Source organism: Leptinotarsa decemlineata, unplaced genomic scaffold (genome assembly GCF_025532065.1).
Source record: "Leptinotarsa decemlineata unplaced genomic scaffold, Ldec_3_MD MMD2_tig00000882_RagTag_RagTag, whole genome shotgun sequence".
Classification (NCBI taxonomy): Eukaryota; Metazoa; Arthropoda; class Insecta; order Coleoptera; family Chrysomelidae; genus Leptinotarsa; species Leptinotarsa decemlineata.
The window spans coordinates 16,047,957-16,071,186 of NW_027412556.1; the positions used below are offsets into that span (position 1 = coordinate 16,047,957).

At 35.8% G+C, this 23,230-nt stretch overlaps 1 protein-coding gene across 21 annotated transcripts in view; it reads right to left on the bottom strand.

Annotated features, from left to right (window-relative positions):
* The window catches only part of LOC111510002 (leukocyte elastase inhibitor), a 122,941-nt gene that overhangs the window by 77,926 nt on the left and 21,785 nt on the right, over positions 1-23,230 (bottom strand). Inside the window, exon 4 of one of the 21 annotated variants that reach the window (XM_074175108.1) lies at positions 1,158-2,326. The exons of 18 other annotated variants lie outside the window; for them this stretch is intronic. In XM_074175108.1, coding sequence (XP_074031209.1) covers positions 2,148-2,326 — 179 coding nt within the window. In that variant the 3' untranslated portion in view covers positions 1,158-2,147. Of the gene's footprint in view, positions 1-1,157; positions 2,327-16,796; positions 17,239-18,524; positions 18,722-23,230 lie in introns of those variants that run through there. 2 more of the 21 variants (XM_074175110.1, XM_074175109.1) reach the window with 2 other exon arrangements.

The window sequence follows — 23,230 nt, forward strand, 5'->3', positions numbered from 1 at the left end:
GCAGTACAATTTGTTTTTCTCTTACTGGCCGAGACTCCGACCGTTTTACCTTTTTCGACGTGGAAGGCCCGACCATGTCTCCCATTTTTTGAGTAGTTTGAGAACGGTGTAGAAATATAATTATGTAACGCTTAAACACTTATTAGCACTATTATTTTCACCAATTGTTATCACAACACGTCGATTGCTGACTAACTTAACTGTAAAACGTACAATTCACGCTGTATAATTCACAAACCAATGATACGCTCATGGCTGCAAGTACATTAGTGAGGACTGCAACGATGAGATGGAAGTTACGGTAAAGTGACAAAGACAGAAATATCGTTGCGTACAGCGTTGCCACTAGTTGTAACAAATATCTAACACTATACAGAAAATAATGAATTTTAACTGATCAGTAATCAGGAAATGTATAAGTATTACTCATTACAAGCTCATTACTGATTTTTGTCATAAATAATACCTTTTCATCGTACTAGTATTGTGTATTATCTATAATTTGCCACAACCTACAACTCTACTGCTTACTATATTTTGATTCTGCTATAAACTGGTAACGTAAAATTTAGATATGACAACGCGCTTTACTCTCAATCATTATTGGTTTTACTATAGATGCCTATTTATTGCTGTTTTAAAATAATTTATATGCCTGATTGACCTACGGAAAATTTCAACCCATTGAAAGGTATTTCATAGAAAAGTGGGGAAGGAGCTAGGAGGGTCTGGGCCTTACTAAATACCTGTTATTTCCTAGCAGCTGTAAAAACTGTTAGCCAGTATTCGAGATACAGAGCAGTGTACTACATCGTTTTCAAAAATACACGTGCAGGATGAGTTACTTTGAAATAATTGCGACAGATTTACTTTAAAAGAAACGTTAGTAATCTACATAGGATTTATTTTCTCAAACCAGGTTCTGGAAATGTAAAGGATCTATTTTTCACGTCTTATAGTTTCAAACATGAATCCTTCAAAAATATTGTTGCATTTCTGCATTGTTTTCTTGGTTGTAATACAACATCTGGATTTGCCGGAAAAGGAAAGGAAAGTATCGTAAATTCATTATTAGACGCTAAAAATTTGTCAAATTTAACCAATGTTTTTTATAAAAAATTTGCAACTTAGCAAAAAAATTAATGAAAAAAAAAGGATTACAATGAATCAAATCTATTTATAAATGTAAAAATGAAAAAATAACACTGAAACAATTAAGATTTCAAAAATATCAATTGGCAAAAATTAAATCATCTTTCATTTTGACAAACCTCCCATCCACAGAAGGAGCAGCAGAACATTGTTACAGCAACAGATTGGGGCTGGAAGCAACATCAACGTGGCATTATGCCCAAATTTACAGAAAAGGAATTAATGCCGGAAGTATTGCTTAAAACTATTTGCTGCAGCTGTGAAACTGGATGTAACAGTTTAAAATGTGGCTGTCGAAAACATGGTTTCAAATGCACAAATTTATGCTCAAATTGTCATGGTTCTGAAAATTGCTCAAATATCGAAGAAAAAACCTACGAGAAAATTAATGATTCAGATGAAATTATGAATTAAGAACCAATGCAGATTGGAAATAATATTGGAGACAAAGAAGGTGATTGTCTTGAAGATTTCAAAGATAAACTAGAATTGGAAAGGTTTGTCGAATCTAACGATGAATAAATGCCACCAAAGAGGCAAAACTCCCACTTCCCAACTCAGATCGCCCGTAATTTATTTTTCCTTTCATTTTTATCATATTCCCCTTCTTTTCTAATGGGTTTCATCCTTATACTATTTTTTTTCACTTTTTACCATTTTTGAACAGTCCTGGTCTATCACAGAACATTGTTTTTACTCAGTTGATGCTCTGTGAATTTCATAAGTGTGTTTTCTATTTTTATACAATCAATGATTGTCAAAAAGGAAAAGAAAGCAGAAGAAAATATTGGTTGAGTCCCTCATTTTCATAAATATTTCGAATACTGTAATGCTCATTTAATGTTTTCGAATTATATTGAAATGTTTCATATTGAAAAGCCTTGACATTCAACAATCAAAATACAGTTCAAATGCACTATTGTCGGCATAAACAAAATCTATTAATGGTATATATAAAAAAACTAAACAATATTTTGTATAATGAATTCTCTAAACTATTTCAATCTACATTGAAGTTGAGGTTGCGACACACGCCCTTTGAACAATATGGAAAAGGATGCTGTGCTCTGTAGCTCATCTGTGGTTTTGTATAAAATGATCAAGAAAGGATGATCGGCCAAAAATTGCGTTGGAGGTTTTGATATAGGCGCACACCTATAAACCCATGTCATTCCTGGAAAAACATACGAATCACAAAAGATTACCACCAGCATTACCGAAATAACTTCAAAATCGATTATTGAACTGAGATTGAAATGAAAAGTTCCCAAGCTTAAGCTACTAGGACGTTTCAGAAGTTTTATCCGTTTAAATGTCATGTTTTTTTGTAGCTCCATGTCTCAATACATATTTTATTCTACTGTGACGTGGTAGATACTATCGAAAGAGAATTTTGTACTGTATACATTGATGATGTTCTTTCTTTCCAAATTTTAATTTTAGTCAATTTTTCTCTATGAATTGAAGTTGAACCAAAGCGTTGCCGAAACAGCCTGGAAAATCAACCATGATAGTGTTGTAATGAATCTGAAGCCGGCCCTGACCGTCATCTCGGCCAGCAGACGCATGTAACACCGGGAACCGCAGCGAAAAGTTTAGATGAGTGCCGAAACGACTAGAGAGATCTGGAGTGTTCGTTGCTGATATAAAAACCGGCTTCCCGTCCCGAAATAGAGTCTGTATCTAGAAAGTGAATCGTGCGTTTAAAGAAAGAATTCAAACCGTGAAGATAAATTAAGCGTTAGTTGCTAAGTGTTGTATTTAAATTAGTTGTGATAGTGAAATATTGTTAAAAATAAATTTGTTTAAGACAGTCAATTCTTTAATTCGTTACAGTATTAATGAACGCCCTGGTCGACATTGGTTTGCAAAATTCCGTTCCGGAGATTCCAGCCCAAAGTGGTCGACCTACAGTAATCCAGAACGAGGATTTAAGGACCCTGGTGAAGACTGACCAATCTCAAACGGTGCATAGAACGGCGAAAGAACTGGGTATCAGCTCCCATTAGGTTTTTGATGGTTTAAAATGTATTGGAAAGGTCCTAGACCTCGAAAAGTGGTTGTCCCATGATTTGAACGATCGATAGAAATTGTCACGCTTCGAAGTCTGGATCGGATCGTCGCGTGTGATGAAAAGTGGATCTTCTACGATAACAGGAGACGTTCATTTGGACACCGATGAGGCAACCAGTCACTTCCATAAAGGGAAAACCAACCAAAAAATACCATGCAACATACACTGGTCAACAGAAGAGATCCGACTTTTCTCCACGACAACGCCCGTCCGCACGTTTCCTAAATAACCGTCCGAAAATTGAACTCATTCAGCGTCGAAGTCTTGCCTCTCCCACCATACTTTCTAGAAGTCACTTTGTCCAAATTTGTTTCAAAGAAGTTGACGTATCTTTTAGTAAGCACTACTCAGATGCCTCGCAACCGGAGCTGGGAGTGCCACAAGGTAGTGTTTCGGCCCCAATACTATTTTATTTATTAATTTCTGACATAGTGGAATTTCTACATGAGTATAACATCACGCTGTATGCTGATGACTCATCTTTTCTTGTCTCTCAGGAATGTAGTGAAATGAATGAACAAGCTTGAACCCATTTATATATTTATGAACATGTACTCAGACATTATATCCTGACATGTTCTATACCCTAATGGGTCCTTTGAATGAATAAACTGATTTGATTTGACCTCTCGCCAAACGACTACCATCTTTTCAAGCACTTCGAAAACTTTATCACCGGTAAAACAACCTTCGCCAATCAGGACCTGGCAAAAACGGCTTTCGTCGATTTCATCGAATCCCAAGGACACCATTTTTTATGTTGACGGAATTAATTGACTTTGTTACGCTGGCAAAAGTGCACTGATTCAAATTGCGATTTACTTGAATAACTATCCACTGAGCTATTACAGTTTGAAGTAGACTCATGAATACGGACAAAACTTTTGAAACAAACTAATTATTTGTAAGCACTGCTAAAGCTAATACAAGCCATTTTCATTGTTTTGTTAAACTTATTACATTTGAGTCAACACACACGTGTGTTGAAATCAATATCGAATTTGTTGTAAATATATATTTTCAGGAACATCTTCGATTCTCATGATTTTTTTTCAATTCTTTTAAGTGGTATTTCAAATCTGAAACCTTTTAAAGCGGGGCCATAATTATCCATGTTGTTTAAACTAAACAAACAATCGAAGATATTTGAACGGATAATATATAATCGAGTATACAATTACGTGGACTCAGTAATAATCGACCAACAGCATGGCTTTATTCGTAATAAACCTACCATTACCAATTTATGCGAATTTAGTAACTTTATTAGGGATGGAATAAAAAATGGCTATCAAATACACGTTATATACACTGACCTGGCCAAGGCATTCGACAGAGTTAACCACGAGGTTTTGACCCTGAAATTAAAACCATTCGGTTTCACAAACAACACACTTGATTTCTTTTACTGCTATCTATCCAACAGAATACAGTTCGTACAGTTTAACAACTTATCTTCCTTCAAATTCACCGCTACTTCGGGAGTTCCGCAGGGCTCGATTTTGGGACCCCTCCTTTTCGTATTATTTGTTAATGGCATTTCTCGGTATATCGGGCATTCTCAATTTCTCCGCCGATGACCTCAAGCTGTTTAGACGAATTGAAAGCGAAAAAAATTCTGATATGCTTCAAGATGATCTCAATAATATATCTACTTACTTTTCAGTATCTGACCTATCTCTCAACGAAGCCAAATGCAAAATAATGAGTTTCACACGAAAGAAGTCACCTACTATCAAGAAATATTTCATTAATCATACCAATTTACAGAGAATCAATGAGATGAAAGATCTCGGGATCATTTTTACTGGTGTGTTCAGTTTCTCTAGGCACATTGAAACTTAGTATCTAAATGTTATAGAAAAATGAGCTTTATCTTAAGATCTAGCCGTGAATTCAATCACGATACTTGTTTGTTACTCTTTAACTCCATTGTTCGTTGTAAGCTGGAATATGGTTGTGTCATTTGGAATCCAAAGACCTTTTTATATTCTGAAACTATAGAAAAAGTCCAGAAACGATTATTAAGAACACTCTTTTTCAGAAAACACAATGTTTGGCCTTTATTTATATCGTATTATAGCCAATTACAAGAATTTAACATGCAACCATTTCGTATCTCAAACAATTTGTTTCCTCTTCAACAATGTCTCGAAACAGTTAACAAAATGGCGAGGAACTCTGAACTGGATATATTCAGTATTACAGAAGGACAACTCCTCCGAATGCTCAAATGTGTCTGAATCTTTTTACGGCCATTTTATTATTTACTGTTTTATATTGTAATATTTTATATAGATTTTAACTATATCAATGGTACTCTATGAATACTATATGTAAGGAACTTTTGAAAAAAATGTACATCATGTAAGTGGAAACCATTCTGTTTGTTGTTCAGTATAAATAAATTTCTATTCTATTCCAATATGAGGTATCTTCAAAAATAGGTCGAATTTCCATTTTTCTCAAAAAATATGTAATCATTCATCAGTTTCCGTTCCGTACCCTCAAAAGTAGTTCCCCTCAGATATACTACAGCGTTTTTCCAATCCTCGGAGCAGTTCGTCGTATATGCAGTATTTGGTATGTCAGTGAACTCTCGGTTTTTCTTCTCTTCAAGCGTCGCAAAACGCCGTCCTTTCATGGGTCTCTTCAATCGCGGGAACAGAAAAAAGTCGCAGAAGGCCAAATCTGGTAAATACAGTGACTGGGGTAGTGCAACAAAATGTCATCTTGAAAAAGTGTTTATCCTGCAGAAACCCGCTGTAAGAAGTATAACTTCTGCCAGATGGAATGAAACTTGCCGTCCGATATTTAAAAATCTCAAAATAATGATACCTACTGTATTCAGTTATTGTTTATGAAAACCTACTAAATATCCGACTAAATACAAATAATTATACCTCTCGTACAAACATACACCATCATAATACCAGAAATAAATCAGACCTTGTCATGCAAGCAAATATACTGAAAAGGACGGACAATATTGGCCTTAAGCTATACAATAACTCTGCCACTAGACTTTTGCAATTTATCATTTAAAAGATTTAAGTATTCACTGAAGTTTTTCTTAACTGAAAATCCTGTGTATGACATCAATGAATTTTATGGAATTGTACTAATAGGTTTGTGTATTCAAATGTAAATCACTTGTACTAAACATCTTGACGATCTTGATGTTCTTGATGATCTCGATTTAATATTATGAATAGAGTTGCCTACAAAGTGGACACCTGAATAATATGTTACATGTTCCCAATTTACTAATAGGTTTGTGTATTGAAATGTAAATCACCTGTAGTAAACATCTTGACGATCTTGATGTTCTTGATGGTCTCGATGTAATATTATGATTACCGTCTAATTCTCAAACTCTAATATGTGTTTGTTATCTAATTTCAAATGTGTTAATTTATTTTAATGAGTGTGTATTCGTATTTTTTACTTCTCAATTTATGGCCACCATTGACTGTGGAATCTTAAGATGTTTGTAGCCTGATTTCAATTGTGACATTTATTCCCATATGTCTATAAACCTTGTGTTTCTCAAGGCGAATAAAGATATTATTATTATATTATGGTGTTGTTTTAGCAAAAAAATTTGAAAAGAGCAATTGCGACGGTTTTTTTTGGCCAAAATTCGGCAACTTCTCTAACAGTGAATAGTGAATCAACGATTTTCCATGATAATTTTCTTCTCAAGGAAAATCCTTGAGGCTTTCTAAGAGTGGTGCCTGTGAGAAAGTAGCGATTCACATTGGATCCACTAGTAAACATTTTTCTGACTCAAGACTACAATTACCGTACAACATTTCAAGTGTTTCTGAGCACTAAATTCCATTTTTTACACAACATTTGATGCAAATTCTTTAATCCATTTTCTCCGATAGCAGAAAATCGCCGAACACGCAAAAAACTTCTAACTTGTATGCCTATCAGCAACAAACTGAACACACTAAATAGCTAAAACTGTGAACATATGTTCGAGACGAGTGTACCAACATAAAAAATCACTAATCGAATGTTAGTAGCCCGGGAAATTTGAACATTCCCTTATTTTTTTTTCATAATGCATGATCTTCATATGCAGAAATGTAGAACTATGGCATTAACATTGACGTTGTTTTTGATGTATATAGCAATGATGGAACTAAACTATCTAAACAAAATCGTCACCCATCCAAGTACTAACCGTACAAGTGCATTACATCGAGACCAATATGCATACAGGTCAGGTATGTCAACATAAACGGCTCTATGTCGGATAACAGAAAAAGTAGAATATACTCACAAAAACAAGGAAGTACTTTTAGCTGCTTTCTTGGACATTGAGGGAGCATTTAATAATACGTCTTTAGAATCAATCATCCAGGCGTCGAGGAGAAGAGGGATCGACAAGACAAGCTGTAGATGGATAGACTGCATGCTTAGGGAAAGATTGGTATATACAACCATTATGGGGGAAACAGTCGTGGCACGGGTAGCAAGGGGCTGTCCTCAGGGGGGGATTCTATCCCCTCTGTTATGGCTCAACATAAGCCCATCCAAATCGACCAAGAGGACTAAAACGGAGGGTCTCGGACCTGTAAAACTTCGAGGTGAAGAAATACAAGTATCGGGGGAGGTTAAATATCTGGGAGTAATCCTAGATTCCAAACTGACCTGGAACCAATACTTGGCCAGGATAAAGAGGAAAGCGGAGGTAGCACTGATGCTCGCCAGACGCACCTATGGAAAAACATGGGGGCTAAAACCAGACATGGTATATTGGCTATACACGATGGTGGTTAAACCAATGATAACATACGCATCTCTGGTCTGGTGGCCAAAGATGAAGCAGGCGACCGCCATCAACAAACTAGGCAAGGTGCAAAGACTTGCAATTACCCCAACAGTTGCATTGGAGACACTCCTGAATCGACCTCCTTTACACTTTGTGATAATGGGGGAGGTCAGGATGGGCCAATTCAGACTGGAAAACTCGCCGAACTACAAAAGATCGGACCGAACAGATATTTCGAAACAAGTGGGGGAGCACATATTGAATATGTGCACGGACCACATGACACCGAAGTACAACTTTAACACAAACTTCACGGCAAAATCATAAGCCGTGAAGAATGGAAGACCATTAGTCATCCCGAAAACATGTTTGGAAAAAACACTTGGTATACAGATGGATCGAAGACCAAACATGGAATGGGAGCTGGAATATACCAAGCGGATAAAAATCTAAACTACAGCTATCCGCTAGGACTATACACATCCGTCTTTCAGGCGGAAGTGTATGCTATCTTGCAGTGTGCAAGGCTTATTAAATTGAGACCTCAAGGAAATGAGCGGATCAATATTTTTACAGACAGCAAGAGCGCACTAGGGGCTCTGACAAACCTGAAGGTGACATCAAAACTGGTCTGGGAATGCCATGAAGAACTGAATGAACTTGCAAACAGAAACAAATTAACTTTGTACTGGGTGCCAGGGCATTCAGGAATCACAGGTAATGATAAAGCTGATGAATGCGCCAGACGCGGATCGTCAACTTCATATATAGGTCCTGAACCAGCTCTGGAGGTACCAAAATCATTGGTACGAAACCAGATTAGGACATGTACCAATAAGAAGCACACAGAGTACTGGACAAAAGTACCTGGCAACAAACACAGTTGAACCTTCATTAGGGAACCGTCCGAGAAAATACAATGACCGGTTACTAACCGGTCATTGTCCGCTCAGAGGACACCTGAATAAAATGGGGCTGTACAACGGAGACCTTGGCTGCAGATTATGCAACGAAGGGATAGAAACAGCTCTACACATGTTATGTGAATGTGAGGCACTGAATCACAGGAGGCAGGCAATATATGGATGTACAAAATTACGTACAGAAGAATATGACGAACATCCAAGACGGAACCTGTACAAACTAGTACAGGGAACGAGACTGATGGAATGAGTGTCGTGAGAAGATGGGAGAATAAACGCAATAAGCCCAAGAGGCTGCAGTATTTTCTGGAGACTTGGACTAAATGGACAAGTCAGACAGCTCCCAAGGTACAAAAAAAAACAAAATCGTAGATTATTCATTTGTAAAAGTAATACCCCCAAAGATAAATTTTTAGAAAACAACTGTGGGTTGCTTCATTTAAAAGAGTTAATTTTGTGCTAATTCAATTCTTCAGGAGATATCAGAGCATCATTTTTCTATTGAACTTTTCTTGTTTTTTGGTTTATTTGTTTATAAGTTGTTATATTTCTGCATCCTGTCGGAAGTAACGAACTGAGTTGCATAGTTTTTTCAGAGATGAACAATTAGATCTTAAAAGATACAACCAGCAGGTAGGTACTCGACGCCATTTTTTGCGTATGAATATAATACGCCTGTGAAGTAAAATGGTTCAAAGTGAGTGCACTTTGATCCCTGTCGACTATTTACCAAAATCAAAATATTCATTTTCTCAGTTCTCTTTTCATATCTGCCTCCCTCCCACATACGGTGGGTGGAGGAATGAGGAAAGGGATAGATATAGGAAGGGTGAGGGATTGAACCTACAATGTTGTCCCCAGGATTTTCGCAAAGAAAACATCACCACATAGCCCCACGGTAGGATATGGGAGACGCCCCCGCTGATGGTGACGGGGTTGGCTTTCTGCCAAACAGAACCTTATTTCGTCCTCCGCCTACTGCAAGGCGCATACTGCGACAGCACGGCACAGGACGGGAACATGACGTTTCTCATTCTATAGATAGGTCGGTAGCCAAGCGGTTCGGCGTGGGTGCTTTGTTCACTCACTCGAATTGACTGCCGTGTTGGTCGGTGGTTCAAGCCCTAGTCTGAACGATCGATCTTCACTTGCTATCGTCCAACCCGTGTTAGGAATCACACGTTAAAAGGTAAGACCTCGTTAATCCTTAGCTCGCACAAGTTTCGACTTCTGAGGGTTGTCGTTCGTAGGGGTGCGACAGCTGGTTAACGAAAAAACATATTTTTTTAAACAGATAGTTTCTTATGGCGGGGCTCGCACTAAGGCAGGCAACGGAGAGGGACATGCCAAGACACCCCCCATAAGAAACTTAGAAAGAGAAAAGAATATTCACGTCATGTTTTCGCCCCAGCATGTTCCCGTCCTGTAGCAGTGTGTATGGAACTTCGGAACTCGATGACTTACTGTTTAATCAGTATATATGTTTACCAATAGCCTTCTGGAAAACGTTCATGCAAAAACCAGGATATAGCAATTCTCGCATCACGGATGGCCCCTGAATTAAGCTAGGCGCAAATTGAGGGAAAGGAAAAATTGTGGACAATTTATGATATCAAAGAAGATGAGTGATGGTGATTTTAATAATTACTTTTGAATGAATCAAAACCAATTTGCAGAAGTGCATGGGATAATTCAGCGAGACATTGACGCAAAAGGATGTCATGCCCAAAAACCTATTCCTACTGAGCATACAAAGCCTTTGGCGACACGCGAAAGAATTGGTACGAAACACTGTGTCTCAACAACTGTGCCTCGCAAGCCACGTGTCACGCTAGTGGTGCCACCACGTGTCCGGGCGCTAACTTGCGCTGTTCTATCGGTTTTCATGGGTTACAAAAGGTCGCGATGTGATGCGTCACAACCTAGTTGCAACTATAGTCCGTTCATAATTTGTCGATAGCACAAAATGAGGGCCCAAGTCATAAAACGGTCGTAAAACTCGTAAAATCATAGGCGGAGGTTCCTGAGGTGTTTATTCATTAAATATAAAGCTTCAGTTTATATTCGAAACTTGCCTTGAAAGGGTGTAGTTGTTACGAACGAAAATAATTTTTGGTTTAGTACATTTTTTAATCGCATTTAATTTACGGCTCGTTGGTGTTTCGGCGTCTACGGCAGTAATTAATGTCTCTAATATTTATTTTGCGAATTTTGTGCAGTGCGTGAGTAACTTTTTTTCATATTCCTACAAACATATACGTACCTTTCGTTCCTGCTTGTTTTGTTTGATTGCTTGCGATGGCTTCGTCATCATCATCAACATCATCAAGTTTTACACCGGTACTGTTGCGTACAGTCAGTAAGTCTGTCTATTCACCAAGAGAGAAGACTATTGTTTTGAACGTTCACGATGCTCTGGTTTCTCAGAATCCCACAAACACTGTTCAGAACATAATCAAGAGTTGTGCCAACATGACGGGCGTAGGGGAGTCAACAATATATAGGTTCCTATCAGAAAGAAAAAAAAAGGTATAGCTAACCCAAATACAAACGAATACTTGAAGAGGGGGAGAAAACCTATCGAAATTGATGAATTTGCCAAAAATGGTATTCGAAGGAAAATTCACGAATTTTTTTACAAAAAAGAAATACCCAACTTAAACAAAATTTTACAAGAAGTTAGAGACGACCCGGATTTGCCTCATGTCGGACGAACCAAATTGTGGCAAGTTTTAAAAGAATTAAATTTCCGGTGGGAGAAATCAGACCGAAAATCACTTTTGATTGACTGGGAAGAGATAATATGTTGGAGAAGAAAGTATCTAAGATCTATACGAAAATTTCGGGCTGAAGGAAGGCCAATTTACTATCAGGACGAAACGTGGGTAAACGCAGGTCATACTCTCACAAAAATTTGGACAGATAAATATATATCAAGCTCCAGGCAAGCCTTTATGGAAGGTTGGTCTACTGGTATTTCCCCACCCTCTGGTAAAGGCAGTAGATTAATAGTTTCTCACATTGGCAGTGAAAAAGGATTTGCTAAGCATGGTTCGTTGGAATTTGAATCCAAAAGCACAAAAGACTATCACGAGGAGATGACAGCTGATGTTTTCGAAGAGTATTTTGAGCAGATGATTGAACATATACCACCAAACTCAATTATAGTATTAGATAATGCACCTTATCATTCACGACTAGTTGAAAGACTTCCAACGACTGCGTGGAAGAAACAGGATATCATTGACTGGCTGCGGAATAAGTCCCTGCCTTACGAAGATGGAATGGTTAAAGCAGAACTTTTAAAAATTGCCCGGCAACACAAATCTAAGTTCAAGAAATACGTAGTTGACAAAATGGCGGAAAGAAGAAACATCACAGTCCTTAGACTTCCACCCTACCACTGCGAATTAAATCCAATTGAACTCATTTGGGCACAAATGAAAAGCTATGTGGCTAGAAAAAATACGTCATATAAAATACAAGCTGTACGTGAATTGTTATATGAGTTTTTACAACATATTACAGAACAAAATTGGCGAGATGCAGTAAGACATGCAATAGAAGAAGAACAAAAAATGTGGGATCTTGACAATATAATTGATGCGACTGTAGAGACACAACCGCTAATTATTAACCTGCAAGACGACTCGGATTCCGAAGATGATCCTGTTTATTTTGAATTTGAATAGTTTTGTAAGTAATCGTAGTTTATATCATTTAAAAATAGGTATTAATTAAATAAATGTATCTTTTACAAATTGCAAGTAACTTATTATTTTTGAATAAAATAAAGAAATTTTTTTAAAATAAAAATACAGTTTACAGTACCTACAGTTTAAGAATATTAATATATTTATTTATTTAAAGTAACTAATGTTTTAATCATGTACTCTACTACACTGGTCACTCATTTCCACTCAAAATACCTACATAATCGGATGGAAAGTTTTATAGCTGTATTGTATTTCTTCAGATACAAGGTGGGTTAGTCGAAAACATCTTAAAGTGCCAGTTTCAGTTTGGTTTTTGTTATTATATCATATTAGCTGTCCTCTCTGTATTTCAGTCCTCTAATGAGGGTCAAACTTGCAGTGAGCTATCAACAAATTATGAACGGACTATAGTTGCATGAGATCGATATTTTTACATTGTTGTACAATCTATGCGATTACAACTGACTCGGAATGGAGTCATCGAAATATGAGGATGTTATTATTTCTTAGTATTCTCTTATGAGAAAGAAGAGACTGGGTGCACTCGTATTTTGTAGACAATTTTGAACCAAGAATGTTTGTAACGGCAAGGGAACTCCATGACCCGGACGAATTTAAATCTATGTATAGCATGAGTCTAACAAATTTCTACTTGACTTAATTACACCTACCAGACAAAAGGGGATACCAGTTTTAGAAGGTGCGTTACAGCAGATGAAAATAAAGAAAATAATGACGATACATACAAAAACCAATGCAACTGATCGGTTGCGTGGCATCAGTGTGTAAGCTGCCTAAAATAGTGTGTAAACTGACTAAAATAGTGTGTAACCTGCCTTAGGCTGAAGTGAAACCATCAGGCAGGTTTAACTTCAGCTTTCTGGGCGGCATTAGCTGGGTTAGTTGATGTTTTTTCCGTCGGGTATCTCCCACACGTACCTACCTACAAAGTCGTAGGTTCGCCTGAGGGACAAGGGTATGGTTTTTCACCTAAACTAGAGCATTTCATATGCTGCTTTTCAAAAAATATTCAATTATCATTTTGACTCCTACTCCGGAATATGTGTTTGTGGAGTTGATTCCGTACTTTGTCAGCAGGTAGAGCAGTGAACATCCTACTGAATCAACCATCTAAGATAGAACTTGTGGGAATTAATTTTGTTTGTGCGGGATATTCAGACGGTTCACTCTGTTTGAAATGATCTTCCCGGTACTGACGATAAGCAAGTACTCCGAAACCGGTCTATCGGTGATCGTCCATGAAATTAATTTCTGCTTTTCATAAACAGGAAGTTACTTGCGACGAATCTTCCAAATGGAAGACGTTGCACAGATGCCTAATGGTTTTATTTCAACTCTCGGCGCGGCATTAGCTCGGTTACTTGTTGTTTTTCCGTTGGGTATCTGCCACAGGGACGTACAAAGTCGTAGGTTCACATGAGGGTATGGTGTTTTCACGTTAGCATTAATATTTGCCTGTCAAATTTGACATTCAAAAATTTAATAATAGTTATAGTCCGGTCAATTTAGACCTGAAAACAGTAATTAAATAACGAAAATTGCGACAGAGCTAAATTTTGGTGAAGACCTTTATTTCATCATAAAAAATAAAAATTTAAAAGTCCCAATCTGTCCCATGAGCGCTTCAAAAGTTATTCAGGGTCAAAGAACAAAATTTCGAGTTTTTTGAGTTTTCTCGAAAAACGTAAGGTTTATCAAAAAAATATCTCAGACCAAAGTTGTAGATCTCAAAAATCTCTACAAAAATGATTCTTACGTTTTTTTCTGTGAATATCACCGTTCCTGAGATATCGCAATTGTAAAAGTCACGTTCTATGTAATATGCACACATTTCCATACTATCTGTGAGGTAGTGTACTTGCGCATTTTTTTAACGTGGTTTCCCCAATAGACCTATTCCACGAATCGTTATTACGTAATTTTTATTCACAATACTTATTCAACAGCATGAAGATTATTCGAGTTGATAATGTTTATGGAGTGTAATTGTCAGTTTGATTTCTTTTGATACTTTAATCTGATTCATACTCGTCCTAGTTAACTTCAACAATCATGTCTTCTGCGATTTCTTCTTCGTTTTCTTCCTCTTCTTTTCGGATATTCATAAATTGTTCAAGTAATGATTGTATCAGTTGTCTCTTCATCAGCATCACATGAATCATCTTCTGTTGTACTCAACTCAACATTTGAACAAGAGTGACCTTGGCAATTGGTACACGCAGATGAACACTGTAACCCTACTTTCCTACAGCCGCATTTGGCACTACAACCTGTTTTGCAATTGCAAAAAAGTGTGTTAAGGAGTTTCTCAGGAGCAGAGGGGAGCACAGTTTTAATTGGTTCCAGAGTATTATTTATTAATTTCCAACCCCAGACTTCAGGGTTAAGTTCATTTCCTTGCCATGTCTGAACTTGATAATATACCCGATACAAGTGTTGAATAGCAGATGCCGATGTTGAAGGAAGACAAGATGGTTGTACTTGTTTCTTGTTTCGGGTATTTTTAACATCCAAATTACGACGTTTTTTTTTCAAGAATGGCTTATTCTAAAAAATATGACAACGATTCGGGAATACCGTTATTTATATCCTCAAACATTCTACCTGGTGGGGGGTACATCGTATTGTCAAACACACAAGATTGAATATCTTCTCGAACGATCGCTACCGCAGCTTTCAAAATTTTCCTTCGTTTTTCTTTTTCATCCAAGTTTTTATTATTAGACCAGGCTTGACTTAAAATATCTTGATAATTGTCTACAAAACAAATATATGTTAATTTCCCGGCTTTCCCTGTAATAATAATTCTACTACCATATTTTAACTTCAATCTTACTTTTAGAGTTCGGTTATCTAAAGCTACATTTTACATAAACTGGCAGTCGTTACTATTTCCCAAAAATTTCCTCCATCGCAGAGCTTACAGCCTTATTTTGTGGACGCTCAATTTTACCGCCAGTATAGGTCTTAGAAAAGACTTGTAACAACTATCATGGTATTTAGCATTAGCAGCTACTAAATCATATTCAAAAATAATACGATCAACGACAGCTTTTGATAAGTCATCAGAACGATCTTCAGCTAATTTCAAAATAGACTTTTTAAATTTGAATGTAGAAACTTTGTAAATTTTTTTTCGAAGACTCTGCGGTTTCTTTTTCTCAGCCTGTTTATCTGCTTCATCGCCACCATCGCTTCATCGCTGGATTCACTTACTCGTGCTCTAGTACGAGGTGGACTTACTTTTGAAGTACTGACCAGTTCATCTTCATGTTGTCTTTTTACTGCGGCAATTGAAGTTTTCCGGGTGTATGATTTTCGGCAATCCACGTGGATTGTAACGGACTTTAGACCTCTTAAATATTCAGTAAACTCATCACTTCTCGCATCACTTGCATCCATTAAAGTTTGCATTCCACGATTAACCACAACAATTTCACCTTCAGTCAAAAGCTTAGAGCAAATAAAGCAAAATTGTGACATTTTTTTTCAAATATAAATCACAAAAAACTCTTATAGTAGACGCTTGTAATAAATACGTATATTCATTCGAACAGAACGTTTAACACTAAAAGAAGCAGGCACATGAACGACGCCACATGGACAATAGATGTTATATTCAAGGCCATACGGGTAGAGGGAATTTTCGAAGGGACTGACGGTCCTTTAAATGTATATTTTCTAAATATAATATATAGTATATACATAAAAGAGACACAAACAGGGATTTTTACTTGCTGAAGTACCTGAGTGTGAAAATACGTGGCTAATGTGTGCATATTACATAGAACGTGACTTTTACAATTGCGATATCTCAGGAATGGTGATACAGAAAAAATCATGAAGACCATTTTTGTAGAGAATTTTGAAATCTACAACTTTGTTCTGAGGTATTTTTTTGATAAAACTTGCAGTTTTCGAGAAAAATTCAAAAAACCTGAAATTTTGACCTTTGACCCCGAATAAATTTTGAAGCGCTCATGGGACAGATTGGGGCTTTCAAATTTTTATTTTTTATAGTAAAATAAAGGTCTTCACCAAAATTTAGCTCTGTCGCAATTTTCGTTAATTCAATATTGTATAATGACCGGACAAAACATGAACACTTCAAATGAAACTAGCTCTGGGATTGAATACAATTTATTAGAAATATCAATATATAAATAAGGCAGTGTAAACGAAGACATTGGCATTTAAATAAAACTTTAGAATACAAAACTATTTTGACATTCAAATTCACATGCAAATGAAAAATATGAAGTTTGTTTAAAAAAATGTTAACTTAACTATTATCACTTGACAGAAATTCCAGTGGAGACGTTCAGTTCTTGTGCAAGCTGCACTATACTTTTCTATTTGGATTCTTATAAGTTGAAGTTCAATTTTGTTGGATTACAACAGAAACTCATGATGCCACTCCTACCTGTGCATTGGGATTGCTCATTCTTCCGGAAAACAGTACAGAATCTATGCTCTGATTAATGGTAGCGACAAGTGCGATAACAAAAGGATGATCCGCTATAAAGTCCTCTGGAAAGACTAAGCATCTCGCTTGTATATCCATACCTAGCAAGAGAACAACAAGCATGAAAATTTCGAAAGCGTTAGATTTCATTTAAGAAAAATATTCCAAGTTTATTTAAAGTAATGAGGATATAAAAGAAGCTTGTTATTTACATAGTGGTTGAGTAACACTTACAGCTTACAAAACCTCAACACGTGTTTCACTATACTACAGCTTCTTCACAGACATTTTCAATACTAAAGTAAACTCTATAAAGTGTTTTACACACACACACATACACACACGTATATATATATATATATATATATATATATATATATATATATATATATATATATATATATATATATATATATATATATACGTCAAGGTGAAACCACCATACCCTTGCCTCTAATGTGAGCTCTACTCAAACTTTGAGTAGAGCCATGAAAATTATAGTACAGCCTGCTATCGAAAGCGCTCGCATATAATAAGTAAAAGTTATTAAAGCTTCAAATCCTTTTGTAAGCAAATGTTAATATTAAAATACTGAAAATAAATGAAAATTAGTTGCATCAAACTACCAACCCCATCCTCGCTCCACACTACCGGTCGCTGTGTATAGGGACATATATACCAGACCAGAGCCTTTGGACCCACAATCGACGCTTGGGAGTAGGCAGATTGAGGCCAGTGACGAGATCTGGGGAGTAAACAGATTGAGACCCCGGCGTCAAGTCACACCATAGCCCTTCGACCCACAGTCGACGCTTGGGAGTAGGCAGATTGAGGCCAGTGACGAGATCTGGGAAGTAAACAGATTGAGACCCCGGCGTCAACTCACACCATAGCCTTTGGACCCACAGTCGACGCTTGGGAGTAGGCAGATTGAGGCCAGTGACGAGATCTGGGGAATAAACAGATTGAGACCCTGGCGTCAAGTAACAAAATACTTGAAGTAGGTCATACTTTCTCGATAATTGCTTCAAAGTCGAAGCCTAAACGTCGAAAAACTACAAACCAATTGACAAATTTTTACGCCAGTGTATTTTTACTATGTGTAATTATTTAAATGGTATTTTTACCAGCTTGCTCAATACATTGCATTGAACGAGTATCGTACACGCCTGAAGAAGCATCATATAGTGAGACACGTGCTGCGATTTTGTAAACTGTTTATTGAAAATCTCACAGTCACGGATTTTCATCAAGTATCAGCCGGTTCCATCACATATCTTACTGTATAACGTTTATTTATCGACACCATGTTTTGGGTCAAGTAATAATGACATATTGTAAGGCAAGACACGGTCAATATAATTCGAAAGAAATAAAAGATCAGTCGTCAGTTTCACAAATTTATTCCTGAATATTACAGTTCGTCACGTTGTCTATTGCCATAGGAAGGTTTAGCGACTTTTCCGGCAAACAAAATATGTGAGTTGTCAACATTTTCTTTTACCGCCAAGACGATAACGAAAGGGTGATCCGCAATGAACTCCTCCGATATAACCAGAGATCTCGCCATCCTTATCGCTGCTCCTAAAAATATTTCAACTCTCAGCAATTTGGTGAGGAAGATAACTTGCAAAAAAAATAATTTTAGTGGAGTTCTTACACAATCCTTCCTCAAAAAATTAGGGGTAGCGTGAGGGAGCATTCTTTGGCGAGTCTGTCTTACTAGGAGCAGAAAAAACAATATTTGTTTCTAAAGATCCCACCACATAGTTATCAGATGTGAGGTGCAGAATGTAAAGAATGAATAGTGCTGAAATTAGTCAGAAAGCTTTGTACAAAAGTTAGTTAGTTGATATTCGTTAAAACTGTAACAATCTTACGGCATTTTAGTTTATGTTTTAAGACATAGAAGATATATATATATATATATATATATATATATATATATATATATATATATATCTTTATGTATAATTATTATTCTGTTGTGTTATGGTTTTATCTCCGTAACCAATCATTTGTAAAACTGCATTTCCGTTAATTTAACCATTTGTCAGACTTGAAGTTAACATGGAAAAGAAGTTGACAAGGCATTTTAAACTGACGTTCTCACGGAAATTATTTACAGTTTCTTAAAAGACCATTGCTATGGTTTTTGCTTACTTCCTTATTATAAATTCTCAACATGAAATAAGTTTTGAGTATATTGCAATAAGTTTTCAGTGTATTTTATCGAATTTTGGTAACCACATGATTTCAATTTATTTTATCTTAATTGTTGCAATAAACGGTAACATTTTTGTATAAAGAATGAAGATACCTTTCAAACGATATATCACAAGCCTATACTTCCCAATGAAAAAAATGGGGGTTGTACCTGTCATTCGACGGGGGTTGAAAGTAGGGATAGCATTTTTCCGTTGAAGTTTGTCAAATTATAATTTGATTTCGACGTGTTTCGGGATTTTGTTAAAATACGTACCGTTTTTTTAAAAGTTTTATCCGTTTTAATGTGTCACGTGCTCACGTGCTTTTGTAGCTCCATATTTCAATAAATATTTACAGTAATCCAGGACGAGGATTTGAGTACCCTGGTTGAGACTAAACCATCATAAACGGTGCATAGGACGATGGAAGAACTGGGCGTACTGATAAGGTCAGAAAGCTTGTAGAATGGGTGCCCCAGGATTTGAACGATCAACAGAAATTGTCATGTTTCGAGGTATGTTCTTCTGTGCTTTTAAGCAAACAAAACAATCCTTCTTTGGATCGGATCGTCACATGTGATGAAAAATGGATACTCTACTACGACAACAGGAGACGTTCAGGATAGTGGTTTGGCACCTATGAGCCACCCAAGCACTTCTCAAAGACGAAAACCCACCAATAAATATCCGTGGTTGCTGTATGATGGTCAGCGGCTGGTGTTATTCATTTTACATTTTTGCAACTAGGCCAAACCATCACAGCAGAGTCCTAATGTGAGGAAAGTGACGAAATATTCCGAAAATTGCTTCGGCAGCAGCCGCAACTGGTCATCAGAAGATGTCTGATCCTGCCCCACGACAACTCCCGTCCGCACGTTTCACAAATCAGCGTCCGAAAATTGAATGATCATTTTGGCTACTTACTCAACAAGAAACAGCTTTTTTCAGTAAGCACAGCAAAGAAGCACAATTAATTCGTAAAAATGAAAAAAAATATTCAACAGTAATTGCTTTGTTTGATAGTTACTATCAATCAATCAATCAATACTTTATTGTCATAAAGAACAAAGAATTCTTGTGGACAAAGTACTTATATAAATAAAACACTAAATGCTAAAAGGTACAATTTGTCAGTCAACATATAGTATAAAAATCCTCAACAATAAGAGAAAAAATAAGTAAATAAAATAAAAAATAAATAATAAGTATAATAAGGGCGACTACACAGTAACAAGTAAACAGCCTTTTTAAAATTATCTAATGTGTTAATTTCACTTATAAAATCAGGTAAGTGATTGAACATCTTGCAACCATTATAAATAATAGAGTCCTTCACTAAAGTAGAGTTTGGTTTGGGTAAGTTAATACTGTTTTGCTTGCGTGTAGGATAGCGGTTAGCCGTATTGAATTTATTGAGATGTTTTTGATCAGATAAACTGTCTTCGCTATGAATATGGCAACAACAGTATTTAGTTTATGCAATACAAAAAGTGGTTTGCATGGATCACGCGCCTTTGCTTTCAAAATGTATCTAATTGCTCTTGTTTGCGTAATCAGGATGCTTTTCATGACATTATTATTGCATACTCCCCAAAATGGGGAGCCGTATCTAAGATGGGATTCAGTTACTGCATGGTATACTATTTTTACAGCAGAGGATCCCAATTGCTGCAATATCATTTTTACAGCAAAACAGCCAGAGGCCAGTTTATTATTTAAATTCATTGCATGATTTATATTCAAAAAGAGTTTGAATTTTCAGTTTATAAAACGTTTGTTCTAGAAGGTAATTATTGGTGTAAGGTGGTTAAAATTAATTTAGGATCTAGTATTTGGTTGGTTGGAAATATGTACCACTCTCCTTCAAGTTCTGATGCTAAATTTTTGGAAGATTTTGATGATTTATGTGATACTTTGGTGACATCTAATAAGAAAGTTATTTTAGTAGGTGATTTCAACTTGAATTATCTTGATAATACTTTTTATGTCAGAAAAATTAAAAAACTACTTGAAATATATGGATTAAAGCAAACTATCACTGATCCCACCCGTATTACATTACAATCCAAAACTCTAATAGACTATGTAATATCAAATGAAAATAATTATGTGTCAAATGTACATTTATATCCGAGTATAACAGATCATTTACTGATATCAGTAAATTTTTCGTCAGTTAAAACAAATAGCAATTATATAACAAAACAATACAGAAATTTTAGTGACCGTGATCTTGATCTTATTAAAAATAGTCTTATATCATGTAATTGGTCATTGGATTCTATTGATATTGAGGTGATATACCATGAAATAATGGAAAAATGTTCTCTCATAGTCGAAAATGTTGCTCCTCTTAGAATTTGTCAGTATAAGACACATCTCCCATGGTTTAGTTATGAAGTTCTAATCAAAATCAAAGAGAGAGACAATACATATATTTCCTTTGTAAAAGCTAACGAAATTGAAAAAGATTATTTATGGGAAAAATTCAAAAAGCTTAGAAATGAAGTAGTTAATCTATTAAAAAAAAATAAACAGAACTACTACCATGAGAAAGTAGATAATTATAAAAATAACTCAAAAATGATGTGGAAAACACTGAAACAGTTGGTCAATAACAAAGAACAAGAAATGCCCAGACATATAAAATTTGAAAAAAATGGTTATCACATAATAATAAAAAATGAAACTGAAATTGCCCAAGAGTTCAATGAATATTTTGTTAATAGTGTTAATCTAATATCGGATAGCATTGAAACCCAAGAGTTATGGTCAAACCTAGATCACAACCTATACAGACCATTTAAAAAATTTAGAGCAATCACTTTAAAGGAGTTGAGAGAAATTATTAATTCTTTGGATAATAAACACAGTATTCATGAAATACTAAGTTGTAAAATACTTAAACAAATATTTGAAACGGCTGGTCATGCTATACTTAATTTTATTAATACTTCTTTACGAACGGGAAAAATTCCACAGGGACTTAAAACCAGTACTATTATTCCAATCCAAAAAATCAGTAATACTATAAAAGCTGATGAATTCAGACCTATTAATACACTACCAGCCCTAGAAAAAATTTTAGAAATTACTGTTTATAACCAATTGTTGGAATTTATCAATGACAATCAAATCTTATTCGAAAGACAGTCAGGGTTTCGAAAAAACCATTCCTGTGAGTCAGCACTCCAGTTGTCATTAAGTAAATTTAATAATGAACTAGAGCACAACAAATATGTTGTTTCTGTGTTTCTCGATTTGAAAAGGGCTTTTGAGACAATTGATAGAAATATTATTCTTGCTAAGCTCAAGAGATATGGTGTAGGCGGTCAGACCTTCAATTGGTTTTATGATTATTTGTCTAATAGAAAGCAGAGGGTAAGAATTAACAATACATTTTCAAATGAAATCACAAATGACAAGGGTGTTCCTCAAGGTAGTGTTTTAGGTCCACTGCTTTTCATAATATATCTTAATGATATTAACTTATTTGTGGACTGTGAATTCATAAATCTGTTCGCAGATGATACATTATTAGCATGTAGTGATACAGACTTGGATAGAGCTATTCACAAAATGAATTCCATCTTAGTCAGTGTTAAAAGATATCTCGATATCAATAAATTGAAATTAAATGTAACTAAAACCAAAGCCATGATAATTACTAATAAATTTAAATACAACAAAATTGGGATAAATAATTTAGACATAAATATTGATAACAAGAAAATTGAGATCGTCACAAATATAAAATACTTAGGAGTCCAACTCGACAATACACTTTCTTTTGATAGCCATTTCGACTATATTCATAAAAAAATTTCAAAAAAATTATACTTTTTTTCAAGAATTGCTAGTAATTTATCAACAGCCACTAAAATAA